Source organism: Poecilia formosa, unplaced genomic scaffold, assembly GCF_000485575.1.
Source record: "Poecilia formosa unplaced genomic scaffold, Poecilia_formosa-5.1.2 Scaffold122, whole genome shotgun sequence".
Lineage (NCBI taxonomy): Eukaryota > Metazoa > Chordata > Actinopteri > Cyprinodontiformes > Poeciliidae > Poecilia > Poecilia formosa.
The window spans coordinates 1,415,049-1,441,962 of NW_006800061.1; the positions used below are offsets into that span (position 1 = coordinate 1,415,049).

Below are 26,914 nucleotides of genomic sequence, written 5' to 3' on the forward strand. Positions count from 1 at the left end.
TTTTTTCCTCTTTGCAAGCACAAATCTGAATGTAACTTAGCTGTATTTTACTTGATAGACCAACACCAAGCAGTGCATAATCATGAAGTTAGAAACAAAAGGATACATGGATGTTAAAAAAAATCTAATTGTTTTCAACACTTTTGTTCCTCTGATACCCCCAAACAAAAGTGAGGGACATTGTTTTCAGACATCGCCGAAATGCTAAACGAAGTTCAAACGTGTGTAATTTAATCTCAGCATAAATACCTTTGTAAGGCACTTAATATTAGCTGTAAGTTGGCTCACACACACACACACACACACACACACACACACACACACACACACACACACACACACACACACACACAAAATGTCTTTGTTATCCTTAGCATTCAGCATGCTTTATCATTAATTCTGGAAGCAAATCAGTTCCAGTTTGTTTTGCTAATGGGGTGCAAAAAGACCCCATTACACAATCTGAAGATAAGCTTCCTGAGCTGTGAGAGCAAAGCTGACCGAAAACAATGGAATGACAGCTGGTGTTGAGTTATGTAGCGACATTTACATCTTTTCACATCATGTTCTACATCAGGAGGTTCGCCTGTGATTTACGGCGAGTGCTGTACCCTGAATGTTTCCCCTGTGAACATCCCTGGTGTTTGTTTGTTTGTTTTTTTGTTTTTGTTTTTCTTTCTCTCGCTGATGATCATCGTAGCTGTGAAGGGTTTAGAGGAGGGCGGTTTCTGGGCGAGTAGATTAACTCTGCGATTATTTTGATCAGCGCAAATTCGCCGATAACAGCAGACGCAGCTTTTTGCGTTTTGTCACGTTGCTGATTTGTGTCCCGCAGGTGCTGCCGTACTGGGGGAACCCCCACGACCGCAAAGTTATCCGGAAATTTTGGAGCCAGGTACAAATAAGATTACACTGAATATATGGAGTGTTATTTATTTTGGTAAAATAAGTAGCACTTAAAATCAAGATTGTCTGGTCCTGAAGTCTGAAGGTTACAGGTAGTAAGAGACCAAAGTGGACTCCCACTGTGTTAAAACAACTTAAATGTGGAGAAAAATAAAAAAGCTCATAGCAGTTTATGAGAATAGTATTTTATTAATCTTCTGTCTTTTGGCTGTTCCTTTTTTGTTTATCTATTTATTTTTACATAGGGACCATTAATAATTCATACAGAAAATGGAGGTAGGAGGCGATCCGCCACCAGTAACTTATTTTAAATGGAATCTGGTGAAACATTTCCTGTGCCTAATCAAGAACACTGTTATATTAATTTTTACACTGCCTTACTTTTTTAGGTAGTTACTTTGAATATAAATGGTTTAAATGTTCTGAACCCAGTTCTTGTTTCGCTCAGGAAGGTTTTTAGTGACACACTGCCTCCAACCACCATTTCCTGTGTAAATAATCTTTGGCTTCTATGTAAAAATATGGCTCAATGCAAACATGATGACTGTTTATAGGTTATTAAAATTGCATTGCATACATTAACCGGATTTTGTTGAGATGGCAGGAGTTGTCTTTGTCTTTCTCTGTTTAGCTGTTAGCTTCAGGCTAGCTAATCTGGATTTATGCTAAACGGAGATAGTAAAACAGATATCTATTCAGAGACGATAACTGCTTATAATCTTTTAAGCAATAATTTTCTCTTCTGTCATTTTTCTTTCTCTTGTAGTCTGTAACCGTCTGTCTCTTTTGCCAATTCTTACTTAGAAAACACTTTATACACAAAACGCACCTTTTCACGTGGTGATCACGAGCTACCAGCTGGTAGTCCAAGATGTGAAGTACTTCCAGAGGGTCAAGTGGCAGTACATGGTTCTGGACGAGGCCCAGGCTCTGAAAAGCAGCTCCAGGTAAAGCAGATTTTTAATATGTCTGTTTTGCTACCTGTGCTAGTTATGTTGATATTTACGCTTGGCTGTTTTAAGACTCAGTCTAGCAGAGTTACGACAAAGGAGAAATTTTGATCTCTGCAAAATGAAACGATCTTTTGACATTGAAATCAAACAGAGTTTGCCAATTTATTTTTGAACTAACACTTTGTAGAGCTGATACCAAAGTTAAGCTATTCAGTGAGGTCGGCACATCATAAATCAGGCAGGATATAGATTTCAGGGACACTGTTCTTAAGCTCAAAATCGACCAAAAACATCTGGAATATGTTCCCACTGACTTCCACAGCTGTGCAGCTATGCATCATACGAGTTTTTATTGGAGACGGATCAAAATGTGCTTACTTTAAAAAATACATACTGGTGGATTGTATGTTAATACCAGTGACAAACGTGTTTGTTTTTTTTGTTTTTTTGGTTAGCGTTCGGTGGAAAATCCTCCTGCAGTTCCAGTGTCGGAACAGACTCCTGCTGACCGGGACGCCCATCCAGAACACTATGGCTGAGGTTTGTAGTGTGTATATAGACATTTAAATACATGTGTTCTTATCAGAAGTGTTAACAACTGTATGTCGTTGCTATTTCTCAGCTGTGGGCCCTGCTGCACTTCATCATGCCCACATTGTTCGATTCCCACGAAGAGTTTAACGAATGGTTCTCCAAGGACATCGAGAGCCACGCTGAGAACAAGTCTGCCATCGATGAGAGTGAGCGCAACAGAAATGTTCCTCTCAGTTTGCCATTTATACTTTTGCATGTAATATGTTGTGTGTTTTTTTTTTTGCTTTCTCTTTTAAGATCAACTTTCCAGATTGCACATGATCCTCAAGCCGTTCATGCTGCGCAGGATCAAGAAGGACGTGGAAAATGAACTCTCAGACAAGGTAAAAAACAAAACAAAAAAACTTTTGTTTGTTTGAGCAAACCTCATGGTCAAACTATCTTTTGGATTAGTTGCAGTTCTGAACTGCCTTCAAGAAGAAGGAATGTGGGTTTTTAATTGATTAGGCATATTTTTCTTGTAAAAATGCAACGAAAACTGATATATTTTTGAGATGAGTTCCGTCTAAAACTCTACGGTATAAAAGCTCATATCCTAATTGTGTGAATTATCCCCGCTCTCCACTCTTTCTGCCTCTTTGCTCACCTCGGTGACACGTAAAGTGTTGCAATAAGCCTGAGAGTGAAGCTTTTATTGGCAGATCCTCCTGATTGTATGCTGGACTCGGGCCCTCCTGCTACACACACACTTAAGCTTTGGTATGCAGAGGAATGGCAGAGTTCATCACTCCCCCACATCTGTCTTTTTTAACTTCTCCATCTCGGCGCCCACTAGCAGCCCTGCCAGCGTACTTCTCCTCCTTCTCCACACTCATTGGTCGTCTCTTGTTTTTCTGTTGATTTTTGCTTTTCCTTTCCTTCTATTATGTTTCTGCATAGTGAGGTCATTCTGGCATTTGGTTATCTGCTTACCTTCAGCTCGGGATTATAATGTGAGATCCAGCTTAACAGTGCTCGGTACCTGATGGAAAAACATCTGAAATGCGAACGCTTAATTATATAAAACAGTAAATTGTGTATAAATGAGATTTAAACTGCTCCTTTCCTTTGCTTCTTCTCAATGGTATTGTTATATAAAACTAGTAGCAGTACTTTGAAACAGCTGTGTCCAATTCGAAGAAAGAATCACACAAACTGAGCCGGTCAGGCTAGAACCTGAAAACCAGAAACTTTGTTCTCATTAAAACAACTTTTCTTTTTTTTATCATTTTAAAATGTTTTTTTTTTTTTTTTTTGTCTGGTAACATTGTGGCTGTTTTTGATTAATATTATGACTATATTCTCATAATTGAACAAAACTTTTCCTGGCTTGGCTTCTGCTCTGTCTTACAATTCACAGAAGTTCTGATTAAAATAAAGGGCCACTTTTTTTGAAAATATTTTCTGTCATTTTTTATTTTAGCAAAGAAAGTGAGCAAAAACATGTAAACATATATTTTTTAAGACATATCATGATAAACTGTGAGTCCCGTTGATGAATGCAATGGCCTGTATTGACAGTTACCAGACAGGAAACTGACACATCGAGGACTGTTGCCACTTTTTACAGGTCGTCCGCCCCACCGTTACACCGGGAGAGGCCCAATGAATGTGTTGTTCAAAGCAACTTTGTCTTCTCCCGCTCTGCAGATCGAGATCCTGACCTACTGCCAGCTGACGTGCCGCCAGAGGTTGCTCTACCAGGCTCTGAGGAACAAGATCTCCATCGAGGATCTCCTCCAGTCTTCCATGGGCACGGCCCAGCAGGCCAGCAGCACCACTTCCTCGCTCATGAACCTGGTCATGCAGTTTAGGAAGGCATGTGCTGTTTGTTGCCTTTGTTTTTTTCTTTCTGTTCAGTCTCCAAAGTAAACCCAATTAAGTGAAACTACTTGACTTTTTTTCTGCATATTTTCCTAGTTATCCACAAAATCATGTATTCACAAATTGTATTTTCAGATAGAACCACTTTTCATTGCATGGTTTTGTGTGCAGGTTTGCAACCACCCCGACCTGTTTGAGCGTCAGGAAACCCGCTCCCCTTTCCACATGTCCGTCAAGCCATACGTCATCTCCAAGTTTCTCTACCGTCATGGTCTCGTCCGCACACACAACCAGGCCAAGAACAAGTACGCTCTGCTCCACTCAGTCTTTCTAAAAAAAACCCAAACAAACCAAAAAACACCAGCTCAATCAAAGCTGCTGCTTAATCTCCAAAGTCGTTAAAAACTAATAATTTCCTCACAGCTACATGTTTTTAGTGTCTCCACCAGTTTTTTTTTTTCAAAACACATATCTCAGGTTCAGTCAGATTGGATGGAAACTGTCTGTTCAAGTCTTGTCACAAAAAACCTCAGATTTAGTTCTGGACATCTCATGTGCATTATTCTATTTTGTCTTTTTCCAGCTGTAATAGTTATACTGAGCTAAAATTTCTTTTATGTTGGTCTGTCACATAAAATCCAAATCAAATTCCAGTGAATCCTGGATATCTAAGGGTGTAAATACCTTTCTAATACCTGGCATTCTGATGGTGTTGCTCCTCACACCTAGCATTATAACCCAATCTTGTATCTCTTCTCATCTTTCTCAGATTACTACAAGTGCTGTTATCTCCTTTTTCGCCAAATCACATCCAGCAGTCCCTTTTTCATAGGAAAGGTGAGCACCACGCAGAAAACGTGGCAACAACTCCACTCTGTGTGCGACGTCATTTTCACCGCCTTGTGTTTTGGCTGTTCTTTTCTCAGATGACGAAAAAGGAAGCTGCTTCTCCTTCTTGCGCTTTATTGACGTGTCACCAGCAGAAATGTCCAATATGATGCTGCAAGGCACCTTAGTGAGGTGAGCGTTAAAAGTCATCCGTTTGCTCGCTTGGGATTTAATCTGATGGAAGCGATTATTCTGCATCGCTTACCTTACTTTTGTTTTGGGGTTCAATGTTTGTAATTAGATGTTGTGTTTTTTGTGTCCGCCTCCCAGGTGGTTAGGTCTTTTCCTGTCCCTGAAAGCTGCTTACCGGCTCCACTATCAGCGCCTGTTCGACCCCGTCGGGGAGCATCAAGACGAAGGCGACAGAGGGGGGATACAGCACAAGAGTGTGTGTCTTTCTCACAAGGATCTGATCCTGTGGCTCAACAGACCGACCGCCTTCCCCAACACACAAACCAGTCCCGTCCTCCAGGTGAGTTAAAAACAAACAAAAAAAACAGAGACACACACGGGTTGTGAAGAAGAAAATTGTAGGTAGCTATCTTCCATTTTCTTGTGAAATGTTGAAGACATTAAACACTAAAAAAAAAAAAACATAATTAAAATTAGATTTTAAGGAGATAAAGAATCCAATATCCAATGGGAAAAATTGAAGCTGCACCAATTTCTGTTTTCGCTGATCCTTAAAACAGCCTGATCTGGTATGCAAAAGTTGCCAAGTTGACAACAGTGAGATGAAAAGTGTTAACTGTGCAACTACAGATGTGATTGTGGGCGAGTCTGTCAGTCAGCCCTCTAACACAGCAGAGCGAAACGTGACGGTGCCAGATTTTCAGACTTATGCAGATGTAGACAAGATCGGCGGGTAAGGTTGGTTCCACATGTAAGTATTGGTTGATTGCTGATCGTTCAAAATTAAGCAATAGTTGTGACTGCATGGCATAGCAACCAGAGCCCCATACACGCAAATGCTGCCCTTAAATATTCGTATTGCACTTCTTTAGGACAAAGAAATGTGATTCGTATCACTAAACGGCACACAGTAACTGTATTTAGCCGTATTTTCAGATTTATTGATTGACTCAATGAAACAGCAGCAGAGAAAACAATAAAACCAGCGATCCCAAAAATCCACAGTTTAGCCTTAAAATGTCCTAAATTAGTTTTTAAACGTAAGTTGGCCTTTAATATGTTAATCACAGGTCTTAAATTTATCATGAAAGGACTATTTAATCTTGTATATTCAGTTAATGTTTTTTTGTGTGGGACTTTTCTGCCAGGCAAAAGTTTGTGTCGCACTCAGACATCATTACTGCATTCGAAATTGTAAGCTAGCGGTTATTCACTGCTATTATACTCTAACTGGATAGCCAACCTTTTGCTTCTCTCGTGGGTAAGTACAAATTTAAAGCTTGTTGGCTGAATGAAGGTTGAACACTTCTGTGAGGATATTGGTCTTAAATTCTAGTCACGATGGTCTTAAAAAGTCTTCAGTTTGAGTTGGTGGAACCTGCAGCATCCCTGAAAACGGTAAATCAAAATTCCTATCATGATAAATAACAAACAATACGATAAATGCCCGGCCTTGTACTCGACAGAAATAAACTTAAAACGAGTGTAATTTTTCCCATACAAAATAACTGAAACTTAGCTCGTCTGCCAAACAACAGGCAAACGAGTCTCATAACAATGATTGGTTGTTTTGGTGGTTTGTGGGAGAGAACAAAACATTCAGTGAGGAAAAAAAAAAGACATTGTATTGTTTTTTTTTGTTGTTTTTTTGTTCCCTTAAAACAGCTTAGTAGTTTGAAATGCTTGCCAACGTTTTACCTCGGGGATAGACGCAGCACAACACAGCTCTTTTCAGGCGCACACAAACCGTTTCATGTGTAGGACTCTGCAGCTGCGAGGTACGTGGCTGGATCGAGACAGTGCATTATTCATAGTTTTTTGGGGATTTTTTTTATTTTTTATTATTATTATGGGAATCGCCGCCTCTTGCCAGTTTAAATATACAGACCACCAGGGGACAAAAATGCATCTGATTTGTTTGCTAGGAGCTTCAAGAGAAGTTCAGCAGTTCATGTCCAGTCAACTTTTGCCCAGTAAACAGTTGCTTGTGGCCAGATTTGTGTCATATCACCAACCCTCGTCAGTGATGGAACACACTGCTTGGGTAATTTCATCCTCCTCTTCCTCTGACGGCCTCATCACAGCTGAATTACATCTCGGCTTCCTCTCCCAGAGCGGCCAAAGTAAAACCTGGAAACCTGTGGATACCAGGAGTGTTTAGACTGTGTATGTGCTGTTTGGCCACGCTAACCCCCAGACTCCCACTCCTGTGATTTTGGCCCGCTTCCTACAGCTGCTCCTTTTGCTTGCAAAGCTCTGTGCCGCTGGCACAGAGCGCCACGGCTCTCTCCTTGGCTCATCGTTGTTGAATTGGCTGAATGATTGACATTGTGGTCAGTTTTTATAATCGGTTCTTCTGGCGCTCCTGTGGAGGAGCAGGGTCTGAATATTCCTGCACATATAACCACGGAATGCTACGCTTACAGTGCCTAGCAAAAGTTCATGTCATGCGCACAAACTTCAGGGTTTTAAATGTGTTAGACCAACATGGAGTGGTACGTAGTTAGTGAATGTGAATTTCCAAAAAGAGTCGCATGCATTTGTTTTAGAACACCCTAATGGGAGTTCTGTGCAACAAATTAGAGCAGTTTTAGAAAATCATTTAAACAGTCGCTTTCATTTTTTAAATTAAAATATTTGAATTAACAGATGTTTTTGTGAGTGTGACTAGCTTTTTAAAATTGCTCATTTTTGTACCATTATAAACCATTTCTTGTAATTTTCTGTACTTTATATTTTATAATGTACATTTATTTTACTACAGATGAAAATTAGCCCTTTGTTCCATTCTGGCAGGTTTACATGGTTGTTTTGATGTACTTGTGTTGATTAACATGCACTGTTCCTTATGAAATCATTGACATCTAAAGACTTGCACTAAAACGTGGTTTTAAAAAGTGTTGGTAAATAACAAGTTCAAGCCACATTTTTTAATAAAACATTTATATGACATCATATGACTTTACAATTTGCAGATTTTGCACGATTTCATTTTGATCTAGCGCGTAAAATCCTAATAAACTAATAAACCTGTAGTTTGATTTGCCGAAAGATATATGTAAATAGGTTTTTTTAACACACTGTATTTTATGTAGAGAAACCATGAGCATTGGGTGTCTGCGCCTACATTTGGTTAAATGTTATCTGCGAAGCTGTTTCTCTGTCTGCCACTAGGTGGCACTGTGTAGCCACAGTGAGACGACACACCAATGGTAAACACTCCTACATGCTGCCCTAAACTCAACCTCTCTGCATTATTCTTAGATTACTTGTTTTCACGAAGTACGTTTGTTCCGAAAATGTATTGATGTATAAATTTGTTTCACACCTTCTTGGCCAAATGTTATATTCAGTTGTTATACAGTCAATTTTCACTCTCACACATTTTAATCAGCACATTTCAGCTTTGGTAATCTTAGATTTAGCACAGCGATTTAAGACTTTATGGGACTTATTATGTAAAAGTTTTAGTAATTTAGTCAGCTCAGTTTAATTATGCAGACAGAGAAGTTAGAAAACCAGGAGCCCCTCTGCACTCAGTGACCCCTGGATACTCTTACTTAGTTTTACACATCTTTAATATCTTTTTTTATTACTCCATTTTTCCACAGTTCAACTTGAGATTAATTGCTGTTTTAGGAGTTCAGGAATTAACTCACCTCTCATCATTTATACACTTTTTGTGTGTGCGTGTGTGTGTGTGTGTGTGTCTGTCCTTCAGGATCTGGTGTTTACAGCCTCCAGGCCTGGCATCCTGGGCCACACAGATGTGAGGATCCACGACAGAAACTCTGCCACCTCCACGCTCCGACCCTGTGAAGCCACGCTGCCACCCAAGTTCCTGCTGGCCGCCGCGCCCAAGGTCAGAGCGCAAAGAAAATGCGCCAGCACACCGATTTGTGTGGATGGTTTGACTGCGTTTGGGTGGTCGTGGCAGTAAAAGAGGGAAGCACTGCTTTTTGTTGGTTTTTAACAATGAGAAGCTCTCATCTATTAAATGTGTGTGTGTGTGTGTGTGCGTGCGTGCGTGCGTGCGTGCGTGCGTGTGTGTGTGGCTGGGGAGTGGGGGTGACTGTCAGGCCCTCCAGCTGCACTTAAAATAAACAGAGCCTCTAAAAAGAGCTCTTCACGCAGGTTGTTCTTCAGTTGTTATGCTTCCTCCCAATCCCCCCCACCCCCCCACACACACAAACACACGCGGACACACACAATGAGAACCTGCTGATTCATTAAAACCGTAATGACATTATAGTTACATTACAGGAGCATGCATCTAATCTAATTTATTCAGATTCAATGTTATTTTAAAAAGCAAAAAAAAACAAAAAAAACAACAACTCTCAATCTTTCCTCTCCATCACTCAATTTATCTCTGGTTGCCTAGGTGACGGCAGTTCCCATGGAGCGGTATTGTGCCGACCGGAGTGCCGAGTACGAGTGGCGGGTGATGCGCGGCGGTGGGGGGACGGTCTACAAGCAGTGCTTTCTGTACGGCTCCCCTGAACTCGCCTCAGATTGGCGCACGAGGGCCAACGCCATCCACCCACAATGCCCCGGGGGGCTGATGGCCCTCCAGCCTCGCCACGGATGGTCCTTCATACGGATACCTGGTAAGCACCGGTCGCTTTGGGATACAGGATTTTAGTTCTGCGGTTTGAAACAGATTACTTTGTGATTTTGTTGAACAGTGCCAATTAATTCACCACAACCTTTACAAGGTAAAGAGCCATTTTTGCTCTCGGGACAGCCAAATGAAACTCAGTCAGAGCCGCGAATGTCACATGACTTTTGGAAAAAAAAAAAAAAGTCAACTTATAGATCCATATAATCTGTAAGAAATTCATATAATGTGTCATTGTTTTTATGGAACCACCGTTTTATTTCTGGTTTCAGGATTTAAAATGAAGATAAACATAAAAGAGAATAGATATACTTTTTTCTTGTGGGATGGAAAATGATGTAAGCACATAGATGTGAAAAAAACAAACCGATCTAAAAGCATATTACTGGTACTTTTATTGTCAGTCTTTGTGGAAATTCAGTGCAAATGCAGTGGGAACATTTTCAAAAAAAACATTAAAAACTTGCATTTTATATCCATATTTGAAAACACCAATTGGTTATTTTAAATTTCATCATTAAGTTATTAAGAGCCGCGTCACTATGGAAGGTCTTCATTGTGTCGGTTACTACATTCACAAATGACCTGAATGTTTACTCCAACGTTTGGAAAATTTCAAACCCACCAAGACGAGCAACCAAGAGGCCCATGGTAACCAACGGTAACTACTATAAACCATCTGTGATATGTCTTCCACTTCTTATTAGTGCTACTTTATGCATAAAGCATTTGTTGCAAAGAAAAAAAAAAGTGGAAAACATCAATGGATACGAATACATTCTCTGGCACAGCAGCTCTCGACCTAAAATCAAGTTGACCTGCAAAAGTCGTTCGCTGAAATTCACTCGCATCAATCAGAGCAGCTCATTGGCTCAAAGCATTAGTGCCAGTTGTGTCCATGTGCGAGTTTTCCTGCGGGAAAGGTCGGCTGAAGTGGAGAAGTGGAGTGGAAGATGATTTGCTTCCAGGGTTCAGAGGACTGATGGATGTCCGAGGCCACGGAGGGCATTGCCATTTTACAGACAACATGTCCGTTCTCACTGACCCGCTCACCCGCTCTCGCTATGATAAAGTGTCTGTCTCAGATTCTGATGACTGCTCCCGTTTGCGATGAATGTCTGCACACGTCCGACTTGCCAGCTTTTAAAATGGCTGACGGGTCTTCTAAATTATAAAGCTGCAATATCCTAAGGCTTTCTATTTGGTCCTTTTTCCTCCATCTATGCATGCATCTGCTCGTAAAGAGTGCTTATATGTAAATGTGAGAAACAAAACAACTATTTGTGTGTCTGTGTGAGAACAGCCTGAAAGCTCTTGTGAAGTTCTACGGAGGCAGACAAAGTGAGGAAGTTTAGCCACTGCTCATTGTTCAAGTGCGTAGTTAGGTAACACTAATAAATGGTGCGTCCGCGTACGAGTGAGTGTGTGTGTGCGCGCGTTGTTTGTGTACAATCGGGCCCATTCAGGGACTTGTGCAGCGCTCACACGGGGGGGCCCCGAAGTGTCTCTCCCAGCTCGCCGCGCACACTCTCCCACGCTCGTCGGCGTTGGCTGTCCTCGCACACGAAACCGAAGACGGCCTTACCTCTGTTTCTGGATTTAAAAAAAAAAGAAAAAAGGGGCAGACAGCACCGAGCGCTGTTCTGGAATCAGTATCTGGCCCATGGCCTCTCGGCCCGTCTGGTCTCCCACTTCTTTCTCAGCCCCAGTAGGAAGGAAGTGACCCAACGCGCCGGCACCCGTCCTGCGCTGAACACATTGTTGCCACATCAAGGCTCAGATATGTACAGTAGTTCAGCTGAAGTTTCCCACCCTCCCCGCTCCTCCGCGCTCCCAGCCCCACACCTTAGGAACAAATGGCAGAGCTGAATTACTGTTTGTTTGAGCGCCATGGCGTGAGTAGGGCTGCCTACTGATATCGATGGAGGAATCTAATCAGAGGACCTATTAGGAATCAGGACACAGAGGAGGAAAAAACAATTGAAGCCGTAATGATTTGGGCCACAGATTTTGCTTGTTTTTTGATCTTATTGTGCAGGCAGGATTTCCATGACGGAAAGATGTTTCATAAAAAAAAAGAAGCACTTTTTCTAATGACATAAGTATAGATGACCAAGACCTGACAGTTAGCTCTGTGGATGAGGAAGGGTAGAGGACAATGTTTGGTTTAGAGAAACTCACATGGAAGTTCGGTTCATGGGTATTGGATCGTCTTCAGGCCGCAAAGACAAGGTTATTTTCACCAAAGAGTGAGGATTAGAAGTGATCAAATCATCCGTTCAGTTCTTCCAAAGAGAAAAAGGAGTCACTGATGGAACCGCATCACACTAATCTTCACTAATTCAGAGTCGAGTTGCAATTCTGCCTGGGCAGCTCCGCAATTTTACTTCCAGTCAGATGGAACATGTTGGCAAAATTCAAGTTTTACTTTATGCCTAAATATGCCAGCGGTTTGAATAATTGTGGGCTTGGGAGTACAAACTGTTTGTAATGACAAAAACTGACTCACCTCGGCATGCTGGATACTTGAAGCTGAGAATGAAACTGACAGCATGACTAATTTGTATCCTATTCAGGGTAAATTTAATTCGCAGTTTGTCAATTCAAAACAGACAGTGACATCAAGGCAGGATTAATATACGCCGGCCTATTTCAATTCATAAATGTGAATTTCACAATCCTGATCCTAATAAACGTGCACTATTCAAACAGTCAAGTGGCTGAAGATTTCTTGTCAGGATAATATTTTGACTTTGAGTCAAAAAAAATGCAAAAACCAAACTCATCCTAAAGTTGATATTATGGGTTGAAAAGTCCAAACAAACCATAGTTTAATATCCTAAATGGCTGCCATGAATATAAAACGAAGGGTGCAAGTGTGAACTACTGTATTTATTAGCATCTCTGACCATTTTTACTTTGTACTTTGAACCTTGTGGACATTTATCCTCAATGACTGAGTCCATAAAATTGACACATTTGTATTGTTGTGTTTTAAATACACACAATAAACAAATCCCACTGTGTTTTTGACTTGCAACTAAAAAGCTTTTTAATCAAATGCAGCATGAAAATGAAAAAAAGCCAAACACCTTAAAGTCAGGCCACTTGAATGTCAGTCTACACCATAAGAAAAAAAATATGAGGAACTTTGTGCCAATTATGCATCATAATCACAAATCAAATTTAGAAATTGGTCGATTGCATGGCCATGGGACAGGACAGAAGACAGACACAGCCAGACAAGTTGGAAGGAATGGACTTTCTTCCTGGTTCAGATCAGGCCAAATACAGGAAAAGAAAAAAAAACAAAACATTGTGGTTTCACAGAACTGATGAACAATGAACCAAAACATGCTGTGAAGTCATTACAAAAGCTTTATTTTTCTAATTAAACAAGTTCCTTTCTCATCTCAAACAGGCTGTGCTGCTTTTTGAAGTCTTGATGACACAGCTAAAGGAAGAGAGCCACAAACAACAGACGAACACAGATGCTGTGAAGGCCTTTCGGAAAACAAGAATTATTCTTGGTATTTCTGAAGTTGAGCTGGAAAATGTTGCAAGTGTCGGCTCTTGTTAACCTGCTGTGCAACAGAACGCAGTCACATTTTCATTGTGATTTTATGCTTAGTTATTAATTGAAAGAAAAACATTGATGCATGTTTTTTCACTTTTTTAAAAAAAAAAAATTAAATCTGAAGAAGAAAAAAAACTAAAAAAAAATCCAGTGCAACCATTTCTCTTCAGAATTTCTGCATTAGTATATGGAGTCCACTTTTGTGTAATTTTAATCACAAAAGTGGACTACATAGCTGTTCTGTGAAGGCCTAAGAGGATTGCCTGAATGTATGCACATTTTTACTTGTTTTTAGTTTTTTTTTTTCCCACACACTTTAAAATTAAGCATTACATTTTTTTTTTTCAGTTTTTTTCTGAAAGAACAAAAACATTCCAGCTCATTACAGCGACGTAAGGTGATAAAATGCAAAAGGTTAAAGTCGTATAAATACTTCTGCTCGAGACCGCGTTCGGTATCAGTCACATTAACTCTATTTAAAGTGAAATACTTGTAAACTTGCCTGCAGTGAGAGTACACTGTGGTGCGGCTGGCCTCGCTATCTGTGTGACCTGTGTTTCACATACAGTAATTAGAAGCAACCTCTTAACAAAATAACAGGCTTTCCACTGTAAACCCGACTCCTTGCATGTTTGTTTTTAGCTTTATTGTATGAACTGCAATCTGTCTGCTGTGAAAGTCTGCATGCATGTAGGACACGGCAGACAACTTTTTTTTTTTTTTTAAATACCTAAGCTATTTATTAAACAGCTTAAGGAAGCTTTGGTGCCTCGGTATCAGCCAGACCTCAAGAAAGAAAGAAAGAGAGAGAGAGAGTGAGAGAGAGAGGCTTGTCACTTCTAGGCCATGAAGCTCACATTAGACTGTGGGAAATGCAGTCCTGCCTTCCTGTCCCTTCAAAGAAACCCGGCTCTCCGGCAAAATGGCAGGAAACTTCCCCGGCCCTCTGATAGACGGGCACAAAACAACACAGACGGCCAAGCCTCACCACACCGCCGACTGACTCTGCATTAAACTGGCACCGCCAGCCGTCTGTGGCATTTTTTTTTTTTTAAACTCTCAGCATAAATAGGGAAACAAATTAGCCAGCTGAGTGTGCGTAAGACAAGGTTTCCTACTTTAATTTATGGGAAATAGTCAGCGACAAAAAAAAAAAAAGTCGCTCTAAAACTTGAAACTTTTGAAGTCCAAAGCAGCCTGAAGGGGGAGACATTAGCCACACGATTCTGCTGTGACTCTGCTGTGGAGGCTCTGATCTGCGCTCCTGAGGCGTTTCAGTGTCAGCTTGGGCCAGCGGCGATAATATACCTCTAATGACATAGGCGCTGCGGTGTGGCGTGACTGTCTGTCTCTTCCTTTGCTCCCAGAAAACCCAAAAAGAAGAGCTCCGTCTTCCTCTTTTGCGGAGAGACAGCGGCTCGTATGCTTGTGTTTGTTCACATCATTGCAGCTCATCGCTCAATCTCTACCCTACTCTGTCACCCGGGCGTATTTTTGGGCTTATGGGAAATGCGTGTTCTTTTAACTTTATACTCCCTCTCTCTAGAGGCTGATTTTTTTTTCTTCCTGTTTTGTGTCTGTAAACCATCACCAAGGTAAATATCCTCCTGTTTTCTGTCAGAAACCCCACCGCCGCCGCCGCCGCCTGGTCCCCAAAGCCTCCCACTGGCATCTGGCTCTTATCTCTCCCCAACGCTGCTGCTGGGAGGAAAAAATTAAGTTTAGATCTGATTTTGTTAATATGTGCAGAAGCAGCAAAGTTGTTCCGAGCTAATCTTTCCTTTATCGGCGGGTGGCGAACAAGTGTTGCTCATTGACTTATTGATTGCACAGTGTAATGTGACATTATACAGTGAGAAGCTGATCCCCGGTTTGATCCCGAATTCGACCTGTTCTCTGGCCCCCCATCTGTCTCTCTTTCTCACATAACCGTCCATCCATCTTCCTTTACCAGCTCTCACCCCGAACCCAGGCTGTTGTTCGTCGTCCTCTCTTTCACTCGCATCTGGCCCACTCCCCTCGCCGCTCAGGGGAAGGTCCGCTTTTCGGCAGAGGGGACGGGGGACAGGACAGTAGTAGTGGCGTATTAATGAAATTAACGCCGTACTTGGGTTGGGAGTATCAGGCACCAGGAGCTGTGGCTCGGGTTAATTAGCTGCCAGCACGCCTCTAATTGGGTCAGGACCATGTCAGGCCCCTGGCTTTGGCCCTGCAGGGATTGAATTACAATGCCGGGGGACAGCAGCCGTGGGGAAGGGGTTGGGGGGGGTCTGAAGTGGTGGAGGAGGAGCTGGAGGGTGGATGAGGCAGAAAGGGGGAGTGTAGCTTAATCTGCCAGCAGGCGTTGAGGCCAGGAGGAGGTGGGGAGGGCTGGCTGCATGAATACCGCTGTTAGGCTGGGTTGGACTGAAGCGGAATAAGGGGAGGCGGAGGTATGGAGGGGTTAGGGGGTGTTTTGAAAGCGGGACAGGGCAGGTGGTGTAGCTTGATATGTGTACCCATAGCAACCGTAGAGTGGTGTGACTGCATTTGTTGTGGGGTGTGGCTAATATCCTTGATTTCTTTAGTTGTTGTTTTTTTTTCTTCTTTGCTATTTACAGTTCCAAGTAAGCTAAAAAGTCTCAGTGATTCCAGGTTTGGGTTTTGGATTCAGGGGATTAAATTGGGTTTTATTTCACCTTCAGCCTCCTCATAATGATGATGCTGTAGGATCAGTAAAGAAAAAGAAATGAAAATTTGTAGTGAATTTGTATTCCAGCCTCTACTCAGATAATCATAAATAAAAGACATCACTCAAAATTCACCAAATTAGTAAATAGATTCCATTTATGTGTAAGACTGCAGCAAACAATTAGCTTAGTTATAGATTATTCTGATGATCAATCAATTTATATATATATATATATATATATATATATATATATATATATATATATATATATATATATATATATATATATATATATATATATATGTGTGTGTGTGTGTGTGTGTGTCATTCTGACAATGACTGTGACGATTAATTGATTATTCGGTTAAAAAATTGTCGCATTCTGCAGATTTTTCATTTATGCCCTTTTCTATACAACATTATGAATACATTAATATACAAATAAACAAATTATTTAATTCCAATAAAGACATGCAACAACATAGCATTTCAAATTAGTTTACGCTTGATTATTTGTAGCAAAAGATGAATCTGCAGCTAAAAAAAATATGTATAACATCAACATGTGAAAAGCTCTCCATGTTTAAGTTTTGGGTTAACTGATGAAAACCTGGATATCGACAAGTTTTGCTCAATTTAAACTAGACGAAGCTAAAACCGACACTTGAGTGATAGATTTTTTTTTATATCTTATATGCAAAATGTTTTCATTTTTGTAAAGTTTCGCTTTAATATGTGCTCCCACTGTGTTTTCAGCAATAGATCTTTTTTTGAATCTTTATCCTACAACTAACGATTCATCGATTACCAAATTAGTTGATGATTATTTCAGTAATTGATTAATCGCGATTAATCACAAACAATCCGATCTAATCCGATTAATCGTTTCAGCCCTCCTTACGTGTTAGTCAATCTCAGTTTAAACCAAGCTGTTGTGCGAACATTAGGGAACACACACCATCGTGAAAGTTGGGGGCATAAAAGAAAAGTCAGACGTAACGCTGCAAAGTATTCCTGACCAAGGTTCGAGGGTAAAATTTAAAAACTCAGAACATTTCAAGGAGCCATCATGTTCCGTCCATCATGTGCCTTTCCTTTCACTTCCTAATTATGCTCTGCTTAACGTTGCCCAATAACATAAAACCCCAATAAAACACATCAAAGCTCGTGGGTTGAAAAGTGAAAGAAACCGAATGCTGCGCATTTCACATGGATCGATCTTTTAAGTTTTAGCTTCCCTGAGCCCCTAGTCATTCATTTTAAAAGCATTATTACTGCATGCAGTTTGCAGCGGTCGTGCATTTCTCTGCAACCACATGTAGCTCATAACGTGAGCCATAAGTGTTATGGCAGAATCGCCCAGACCACTGAAGCCCTCCCAAATTGTAATTATTCATTTTCTTGGCATCCCTGCGTAAGAGTTCGGCAGCAATATTTAGATTGCACGCAGCAGTAAATGCTTTTGAACTCAGCCACCTCCTTCTGTGCTTAGAGAAGTTTGAATGGTTGTAAGGATGTTTTTTTTTTTTTTTCCACCCTCCTCTGTCAACACAGTTGGATTCAATCTGTTTCCCTTCTGCCGATCACTTCCTTTGTAAATTGAATGCCGCCCACCGGTATTATTAAATAGGCGAATACACACAGATCTGAATGTAATGTTATCACCGTGGTCGACTGAGACTGAGAGTTGTAGCGTCTGGACACTTGAGTCTGCTAAACAGAAACAGATGAGTTTCAAGAGCTGAAGACCGTTGCCTTATATGAGCATTTATGTCTGTGCCAAGTGGTGACTTTGTCTGCTCGCATGTCAGTGTGCCCCGCCGGATTTTAGGGAGCCCTTGACTCAGCACCAGTGATTGATCGGCTGGCACATGTGGTGAGGAGGCCCGGTCCGCTCCAAAACCGCAACACCACCACCGTCACCAGTGGGGCTAATACCCCCTTTTCACTCTGTCTGGACCATTTTCTCTCCTCGTGTGCAATCCGCTGCAAGTCTCACTGTCTCCTCTGCCTCACACTTTTTAAGATCACCGTCTCTCTTAATTCCAAAGAATGGTTTTGCGGAAACGGAATCGCCCTAATACTCCCTCGCTGCACTGGCTCCAGCTGCAGCGAAGGCAGGTTTAGGGTGGTTATCTGAGACCTTGTCTGATGCTGACCTCCAAGTACACACCAAATTGGAGCCGCAGTGGGGAGTTCATGCCAGCAAAAGTGTAAAACGTGTATTTTGTCAAATCTGCTTCAGATTTTGATCACTCTCTTCCATTTGCGCAAAGAAAATCATTTATTATCCTCCTTTTCTCCATTTCCTTCATCAGACGACAGAAACTATAAGTCTTTCTTGAGGAACGATCACGCCGACAAGAAACATTGCTTACTTATTATTTTTTAAAAGTTATTTGTCCCGCATTTTTCATTTTGTAAAAAGGTAGAAAATCTGAAAGTCATCTGTCAGAGGGAGCGAATGACTTTAACTAATCCTGTTTTCAAGGATATTTACATCCATGTAACTGGGACTTAAAGTATTTACCAGGCTAACACCTCTTTGCTGCTAAATGTCATCGAGCTTTTGAGAACCTCCCCAGAGCATTTTGCCTATTCATCTTTTCCATTTGTTCCTCTTTAACACTTCTGCAGGACATGACCTTTTTTTTTTTCGGGGATTATCCTGCCGGGGTCACAGTTCAGAGTTCAGTCTGGGTACAGATTAGCATAGAGTTCTGTTGAGTAAATGTCAAAAGGATCCGAGTGATCCTGAACTCTCCAGAGGTTCATTTTTTATTAAAGTGTAAGAAATTATTGAGAAAGTGATGTAGAATACAGTTTAGGTTTAAACTGCAAACAAGTGCTTTGGAGACTTTTGTCAATTCAAACCGTAGATGGACAGACTCGACTGCCCCATTGAGACCCTCTTGTAACCTCTGGCCAACCAGGTCAGCCTTAGTTTGTCATCTCCCAGTGCCACGACCCCCCGGGTCAAACACCGAAGTGTGCCTGTCTTTGGGTCGATAGCAACGTGACCTTTTCCTCATTCTGCCATTGTGCCACATGTTGTTAATTCCTCATCAGAGAACCATTTCAGCAGCAGAGCCGGGGTCAGATTGCTGCCCAGTCTGCTCTCGCCGGTCAGTTGCTCAGAGTCGAGCGAACACCTGATGTGCCGGCAGCTCAATCTACGAGGCTCAGTTGTTCACTGTTTGTGCCTCTTTCTTAAAATACAGTATTGTGCTGTCAGCTGATAAGCGCCACTGCTTTGCTTACTTAATTTAATAATAAATGCTACAGATGAATTAGTTCAGTTAATATAACATCTGTCTGTTTTTACAACTGTAACTGTCCTGGGAACCCCAAAGCAAGACGAAACAGTCATGCAGTAAAATCTCCTATTATATGTGAACAGTCTCATGTGTGACGCTCAATGAGAAGTGACAGAAATAGAAATGTCAAAAAGCTGCGATGCATGAGAAAAATCAATCTGTTCTCCACAAAAAAGAGACACTTTTTGAGTCTTTCCTAAAGAACAGGAACTTCTTTGTGTCACTTGGAACTTTGCATCACCTGTGGAGTACCACAAGGTTTAATCCTGGGGTCCCTTCAGGTTTTTTTTTAAAGCATCTTAGTCACAGTGGCCTGTGTTGAGTGTGGACGTCTTTGACCGCTGAGATTCTATCTAACATAGAAGGCTAAATACGTCATGGGCATGAAAAGTTTGTATTAATGACAGATGTAACAAGAACAAATATTCATCATTTAAGATTTTCCACACTGGTATAGCATGATATTATGCTATCATCATTAGATGATGATGATGATAGCATAATGTGCAGCCCTTAGTTAGAAGTTCATATATATATATATATATATATATATGTATATATGTATATGTATATATATATGTGTCCATATTTGTTTAAAAATCAGACATTGATGCAAACATGAAATTCTTTATGTAGAGAAACAAAAAGAAACGCTGCTAGTTTTTCAAAAACAGACTCCTAACAAATCAACGTCCGTATTTCTAGATCTTCTTTCTTGAATGGTTGTGGTTAATTAATCTTCTTTTTATTTTTTATAGATAAAGAAAGCCTGATCACAGAGAGTGGCAAACTCCACACTTTGGACATCCTTTTAAACCGACTGAAGGCCCACGGCCACCGAGTCCTCATCTACTCCCAGATGACCCGCATGATAGACCTGCTGGAGGTATGGACACAAACACACACACCTGCAGACACCCTTCATATCCACAGCTTATCTGTTTACATATACTGTACATGTAAGCACACGAGTTTACTGATCTGTTGAATCACAGGCCTTCTGTTACTTAGCTGTTGAGCTCCAGCACCCCTGATAAGCCAGCCTGCCCCTCGTTAGCGAGCCTATTAGATGGATAATTATCAGGTCGGGGCTAATTAGAGGGGTCTCATCTGCAGCGGAACCAGGCAGATGGGAGGGATAACTACAAGCGGTGAAGAAAGAGGGAAGAGTTAGAAGATGCAAAGACCCTTGGGCTGGAGGGGGAAGAAATACGATTTGATGGGAAAGAGATAAAGTGAAAAAAATGATAGGTTTTTTTTCTCCCCCTTAGGGTAAAACCAGAAAAATTATCAACATGGCTACGTGCGCCTGACCTTTTTTTTTTTGTTGTTGTTCATTTCTGAATTGAATAAATGAATAAACAGATATATGAAAAATATCTTTAGATCAAAGGTTAGCGCTAAACCTGATCAGAGGTCGGGAGCTGTTAGGTTTAGAGTTATATCCATGTTCAAAAATGAATTTCACACAGCCTTGACGGCGATACTACAGCAACAAACAAACTCGATGCAGTTCTCTATTGTTGCCACCATGTTTGTTGCAAACATCACTGTGGAGCCAAAAATCTCCGACATGATGTCACTGGGAATTCCTTCCCCTGTCGAACACGGCGCAGCGCTGTTTCCATAGCCAAATTTCTTGATGGCGGATGGACTCGACCCAGGTGGTTAAGGGCCGTCTTCCTGCGTGTCTGGAAAACGGCAGGAATACCTCGCCTTTAAGACCGGAGGACTGATAAAAGCACTTAAGATGGCCGAGATAAAGCAGGCTAGCCATTCTCTTTTAACATCCCTCTCGCCGGCTTTCCCAGCACAGGTTTTGCGCCTCGTGAATCACTGAACACTGTTGACAGGTGACCTCACAATGTAATGGAAGGGAGCTTTAGGGTAGGTGTGACGGCATCTAGTTCACTAAGAGGCAAAAGATATCCGGAATGAAATCATACGTTCACCCTATCCGGCTGCAGCGTTCCTGCATTGTGTTTCCTTTTTACTGGTAAAATGGAAAAAAGAAATCCTGCAGATGGTTTTGATTTCCACCAAATAAGAGCTCCTTTTTCCAGCAAAGCAGAGGCTGATGCTAATCTCTGTTAGATTTTATGAGTTTGTGGCTTGTTGGCTGCTGATTTATTGGGTGGCGTCATTTTGCCGGGTGGCGTCATTTTGCCGGGTGATGGACAAGCAAGATCAGCTCAGCCTGAAGAAAATGAACCCGACAGCAAGAATTACCTGCCAAGACGATACCTTCAATTTTTTTTTTTTTTGAGTTGGCTGCTTAGGAAACAAGTTGCCAGTTAAAAACCTGTAACATTGTTTGCAACAGGGGTAGAAGAACATGACTGAGTGATGCCAACATCAGGAGGGGATTTTATTAATAATTTCAGGAATTAAATTTCCCTTTCATCTCTTCTCGCCTTCTGTTTATCAGTTCAAATCAGATATTTCAATTTTCAGACTGTAATTTTCTTGTTTTAGATCATTTAGTGGTAATAAAAGTTCTTCTCTTTGCTAGAACATTTTTAAACTGGCTGCAAACATCCAAAATAAAATTAAAAAAGGGCAGAAAACAGGAACTGTGATGATTATTTTAAAATCATCACAGTTCCTGTTTTCTGTATCCAGTACTAAGATTCTTATAATAATGATAATATTATTATTATTATTATTATTATTATTATTATTATTATTATTTAAATTCAATCCCTAACGAGCTTTTGATGGTTCAATAAAAAAAATAAAGCATAGAAATTGAGCATGACCTAAATGTATTCCTTAAATCATGTCATCTGTGTTAAACTACCCACATATTATGTCATCTATGCTTTGTGGGGGGGAATAAAAGCCCTAAAGCTGACTATTAAAGAAACTTAGCAGCTGTTAGAGGTCAAGATCTCAGTCTTTCTGCTCTCTCTAAGAAACAACGGCCAAGATGCTGTCCCTGAAACTTCCGTCCCGATCGTTTCCGTGTTATTCTTGGGTGACTTTGTTCTGGGAAGAAACAAGAACCTTGTCCCGGAAGATTGGGAGCATTTTTGGAGACCAGAACGTGCTAATGGTTCCTAATGTAGTGTTCATTCAGAGCAGATGGGGTTGTTGGGAACAGAGCCAGATAGACCAAGGAGGGCAGGCCCTGGTGGGACCGAGGTCCCGGGTGCCATAACGGAGGTCTGGAGGGGTGGGTTGGTGGGTGTGGGTGTGTGTGTGTGTGTGTGTTGGGGGTAAGAGGGTCGCAGAAAACATGGTGTCAAATCGTTGCTATCGTCGCTAATGATTGCGTGAGGTGAACCCCGATTGGCTTTAGTGATTGTGACTGCTGCGTTGCTTTGGGGGGGGGCCACTCGCGCATTGTAACCAGGAGGTCGCAAGTTCACGGCGGTACTTAAAGAGGGATCAGCGTGTCACCTCATCAGCGCTCCTGCTCCTCAGACCCTCACACACACACACACACACACCCATGTCAACACACTCAGGGCAGCTTAGCAGACTTCTGGGAGGATATAGTGTCGGTGTATCAGTGTCTACATTTCTTAGTGTCTCTCTGGGTTTTAGCAAATGAACGCAAAAAAAAAAGGGAGAATTAGGATATTTTTTGGACAATAAATGCTGCCATCGCAGACAGATTATTGTGATAAAGAGGAATATTTCTCAACTCCTAAAATGAAATCGATAGCACTGCTGGGTCTGTCTGTTCCTTAGAGGAAGACTTAAGTAGAATTACATATTTGAGATCCTGTTAAGGTCAATCTGCAGTCGCTGTGATGATTTTTTTTATTATTATTGTTATTGTTTCTTCAAGCAGAGGTTAAAAAAAAATCCCTCGGATTTCAACAAGTCCGCAGGAAAAACGTCAGTAGGTTTCAATATCCGATCCTTGACGGTTCACCGAATTCCCGACTTTGTGCTTTTTCAGAAGCATAATGCAGGATTTGACCCGTTTTATTCATTCTGTTTGAAAAGGGGAAGCAAGCGCAGTAGTTTGTCTAATCAGCAGCTACTCTGTCATTTCTCCTGGATCGTTTGTGACAACTTTGTTTTAACAAACTGTTGCCTCCATATCACTCCTCCGTCAGCGAGGGCCTCCAGGCCGCCGAGGTCACTCATGTTTGGTTGCTCTAAATATTGAAGACTGGACATCATCCTTCCATTTGAACATTTTCGGTCGTTTGATTTCCTTCCAGGAGTACATGGTTTATCGAAAACACACCTACATTCGCCTCGACGGGTCCTCCAAGATTTCCGAACGCAGAGACATGGTGGCCGACTTCCAGAGCCGGTGAGTCGTGTGGTTTTTGTCTGTGGCTGAGACCGAATGTTTCTCCTTGCTAATAACGCCGTGTAATTTGGCCTTTTTGTATATTATAGCAATCAGTAAACAGTTTTATCAAGTGTCCAGATATTAGAAGCATGTGTGTGTCCGCCTGTGTTTTGGCGTCCACGTGTTCTGGATCACATTAGTGCAGTGGCTCACAGGCCCCTGTGTTACTCCATTGTTTGCATTCGGGACGGTGGTTTTCAAACTGGGAGGTGCAGAGAGTTACTGGAAAGAAGTGGGAGCGCAGGGGTGACCAGTGGGAACTGAAGAAGATGATTTATGTGGAGAAAATAAACAAAACAGACTTCTCTGATTCTGCTTTTTTATTATTTTTTACACTAAAATTTGTTCCAATTTCTTCCTAATCATTGGATTTCTTCTACTACTTTACGAAACTTACGGATGTAAACTCTTAATGCAGCTTTATTGTTCAAATACACTCTTGTGAATCACTTAATTTTTATTTTTATTTTTTACAGTCAGAAATATTTTTAAGAAATAAAACGTGTGGAAAAATATTTTATCACCAGATTATAACTGATGCAGCTCTTATCTAAAAGTGAAAAACTTTTAGATTTTTCACCTTTTTCTGATGATTTTTGCTTGATTTTTAATTTATTTTTTTTTGATCGGGAGGGGGGCAGGAGAGATTTGACATAACGCCCCAAGTGCAGTTTTACAAGCAAAAATAAGATGTAATTTTTAAACAACTGGCTGTTCACTTGGTTAAATGTCTGTCACAGAAAGCCAACCAACAACGGGTTCAACATTTCCGCACAACTCCTAAGATATTTGATTAGCTTTTTTCTTTGTTTATTTTGAAACTAAGAAAGAGAATGTGTGGGAAATTAGATGCAATGTCAAAATATTATTATTATTATTATTATTTTTAAAACCTCACCGTTTTGCTTTCTGCCCTCCACAGTACGGACATCTTTGTGTTCCTGCTCAGTACGAGGGCCGGAGGACTTGGCATCAACCTGACCGCTGCGGACACGGTGAGCTCCGCGTTTCGCCGACTACCGGCGCTTCGACAATTTGAATTGGAACAATCGCGCAAAAGGCTAACTTCCTCGTTCTTGTCTTTAGGTGATCTTCTACGACAGCGACTGGAACCCCACGGTGGACCAGCAGGCCATGGACCGGGCTCACCGCCTGGGTCAGACCAAGCAGGTGACCGTCTACCGCCTCATCTGTCAGGGGACCATCGAGGAGAGGATCCTGCAGCGCGCCAAGGAGAAGAGCGAGGTCCTTAAAGTTCACACAGAACGCTAACATAAGATCTGACTGCGCACGTGTCTGCGGAGACGAGCTAATCTCACGTGGGATTTATGTCTTCAGATCCAAAGGGTGGTCATCTCCGGAGGCAACTTCAAACCGGACACGCTGAAGCCCAAAGAGGTGGTCAGTCTGCTCCTGGACGACGACGAGCTGGAGAAGAAACGTGAGCGCACGCCTCTCGGTGCAAAAGTAACGCTGGGAGAGATGTTGGGAAGAAGGGGAGATAAAACGTGACGTGTCTCTTCCTGCAGTGCGCCAAAGACAGGAGGAAAAGAGGCAGCAGGAGGAGAGCAGCAAGGTGAAGGAGAGGAAGAGGAAGAGGGAGAAGTACGCAGAGAAGGTATCGGCACAATGATAAAACCACACGACGTAGCAGGAGATGTTCAAGGTCTGAATTTGTGTGGAAAGAAAATAATGTATAGAAAAATACTGATTTCTTCAGGCTCCTTACGCCACAGCCACCCAATCACCTGCTTCAGGGTTTTGTGGTCCTTCAAAATGCTTGAATTTCACTGTGGGAAAAGTGGGTGAACCCTGCCACTTCCCCATATCCATCCTTCCTTCTTGTGTGTTTTTCCTGCAGTTTCCACATTTAAAACCCGACCACTATAGAAATATCCGTCGTCAGCTCGTGATAAACTTTGATATCTGTCTAGAAGAGTCCTCAAAAAGGAGTCCGGAAAAGTCGAAAAGATCTAAATGAATCCTGACAAATCCACCGCATCCATCTTCGGCTCTCCTCTTTCTAGCAGAAGAAGAACGAGGAGTCGGAGAACAAGAGGAGGAAGGAGATGAACCTGGTGATCTCCCACGCGCCCTCGGCCGATAACTCCAACCTGTCCGCAGACGGGGACGACTCCTTCATCAGCGTGGAGATGGACTCGGCCATGCCCAGTCCGTTCAGCGAGGTGAGGCGGTTTGGGACTCGGAGGTTTGGGGGGTTTGTTGAAATCTCGGTCAACGACTAGGCGATAAATAGATTAAATAAGTGCGTCATCCAGAGTTTAGAGTCTTGGCTGCCTTTTACTAGCTTTATCTCCTGCTGTGCAACATGATGCTTCATATTTTATTTGCATTTTGAAACCTCTGTCTCTTTTTTTTTTTCATATTTCTGTTTATTTGTTACTATTTCTCCCTCATTTTTTAATCGACTCTCGCTCTCTTTATTAAACACTCCTGTCGCGCCCTTTGCTTCCTTTCCTTTCCGTCCTTCTCCTCGTCGCCCTTTTGCACTACCGACCCGGTTCCTGATCCGCCTCCCCTCCGCCCCCGCCGTGGTTCTGACCCCCAGCCTGTGTGTGTGTCTGTGTGTGCGTCTGTGCGTGGCCAGATCTCTCTGAGCAGCGAGCTGCAGCCTGGCTCTCTGCCGCCGGATGCCGACGCCGACGAAAGCAGCAGCGACATGCTGGTCATCGTGGACGATCCCGTCTCGTCGGCGCCGCAGTCTCGCGCCACCAACTCCCCCGCCTCCGTGACCGGATCGGTTTCTGACAACATGAACGGTGAGGAGTCAAAAATACTGTGTGCTTGCCGTACGAATTTAGGGTTTTGCTGTTCCTAAATTTTTTCCTCTGTGGGAGTTTTTAAACTGTACACTACACACTGAGGACCTGTAGAAAAAGTTACTGAATGCAAGTAGAAAGCTTAATATTGAACAAACATGAGATTAAGTCACGATCTGGTGGACTCTGTTTACGAAATAGGTGATTTCTGAAGGCTGCCGGTTGCCCTGGATACAAACGGTTACTGGAGTAAATGAGGCTGAATATAAAAGTCACAATTTACTTTTCTGATATAAAAAAAAAATAAAATCCCCTTCTCACCCTCCGCGGGTGGTCTCTCTTTCATCCTCTGAGCTC

At 41.9% G+C, this 26,914-nt stretch overlaps 1 protein-coding gene across 1 annotated transcript in view; it reads left to right on the forward strand.

Annotated features, from left to right (window-relative positions):
* The first annotated feature begins 748 nt into the window (after positions 1-748).
* The window catches only part of LOC103144203 (INO80 complex ATPase subunit), a 31,467-nt gene continuing 5,301 nt past the window's right edge, over positions 749-26,914 (forward strand). Inside the window, exons 1-20 of the mRNA XM_016675881.1 lie at positions 749-895; positions 1,711-1,853; positions 2,315-2,399; positions 2,482-2,599; positions 2,691-2,776; positions 4,083-4,250; positions 4,428-4,561; positions 5,026-5,093; positions 5,183-5,276; positions 5,415-5,616; positions 8,998-9,138; positions 9,661-9,886; positions 20,221-20,348; positions 23,641-23,735; positions 24,700-24,772; positions 24,864-25,022; positions 25,116-25,218; positions 25,307-25,395; positions 25,805-25,963; positions 26,386-26,557. Coding sequence (XP_016531367.1) covers positions 1,813-1,853; positions 2,315-2,399; positions 2,482-2,599; positions 2,691-2,776; positions 4,083-4,250; positions 4,428-4,561; positions 5,026-5,093; positions 5,183-5,276; positions 5,415-5,616; positions 8,998-9,138; positions 9,661-9,886; positions 20,221-20,348; positions 23,641-23,735; positions 24,700-24,772; positions 24,864-25,022; positions 25,116-25,218; positions 25,307-25,395; positions 25,805-25,963; positions 26,386-26,557 — 2,341 coding nt within the window. The 5' untranslated portion in view covers positions 749-895; positions 1,711-1,812. The remainder of the gene's footprint in view (positions 896-1,710; positions 1,854-2,314; positions 2,400-2,481; positions 2,600-2,690; positions 2,777-4,082; positions 4,251-4,427; positions 4,562-5,025; positions 5,094-5,182; positions 5,277-5,414; positions 5,617-8,997; positions 9,139-9,660; positions 9,887-20,220; positions 20,349-23,640; positions 23,736-24,699; positions 24,773-24,863; positions 25,023-25,115; positions 25,219-25,306; positions 25,396-25,804; positions 25,964-26,385; positions 26,558-26,914) is intronic.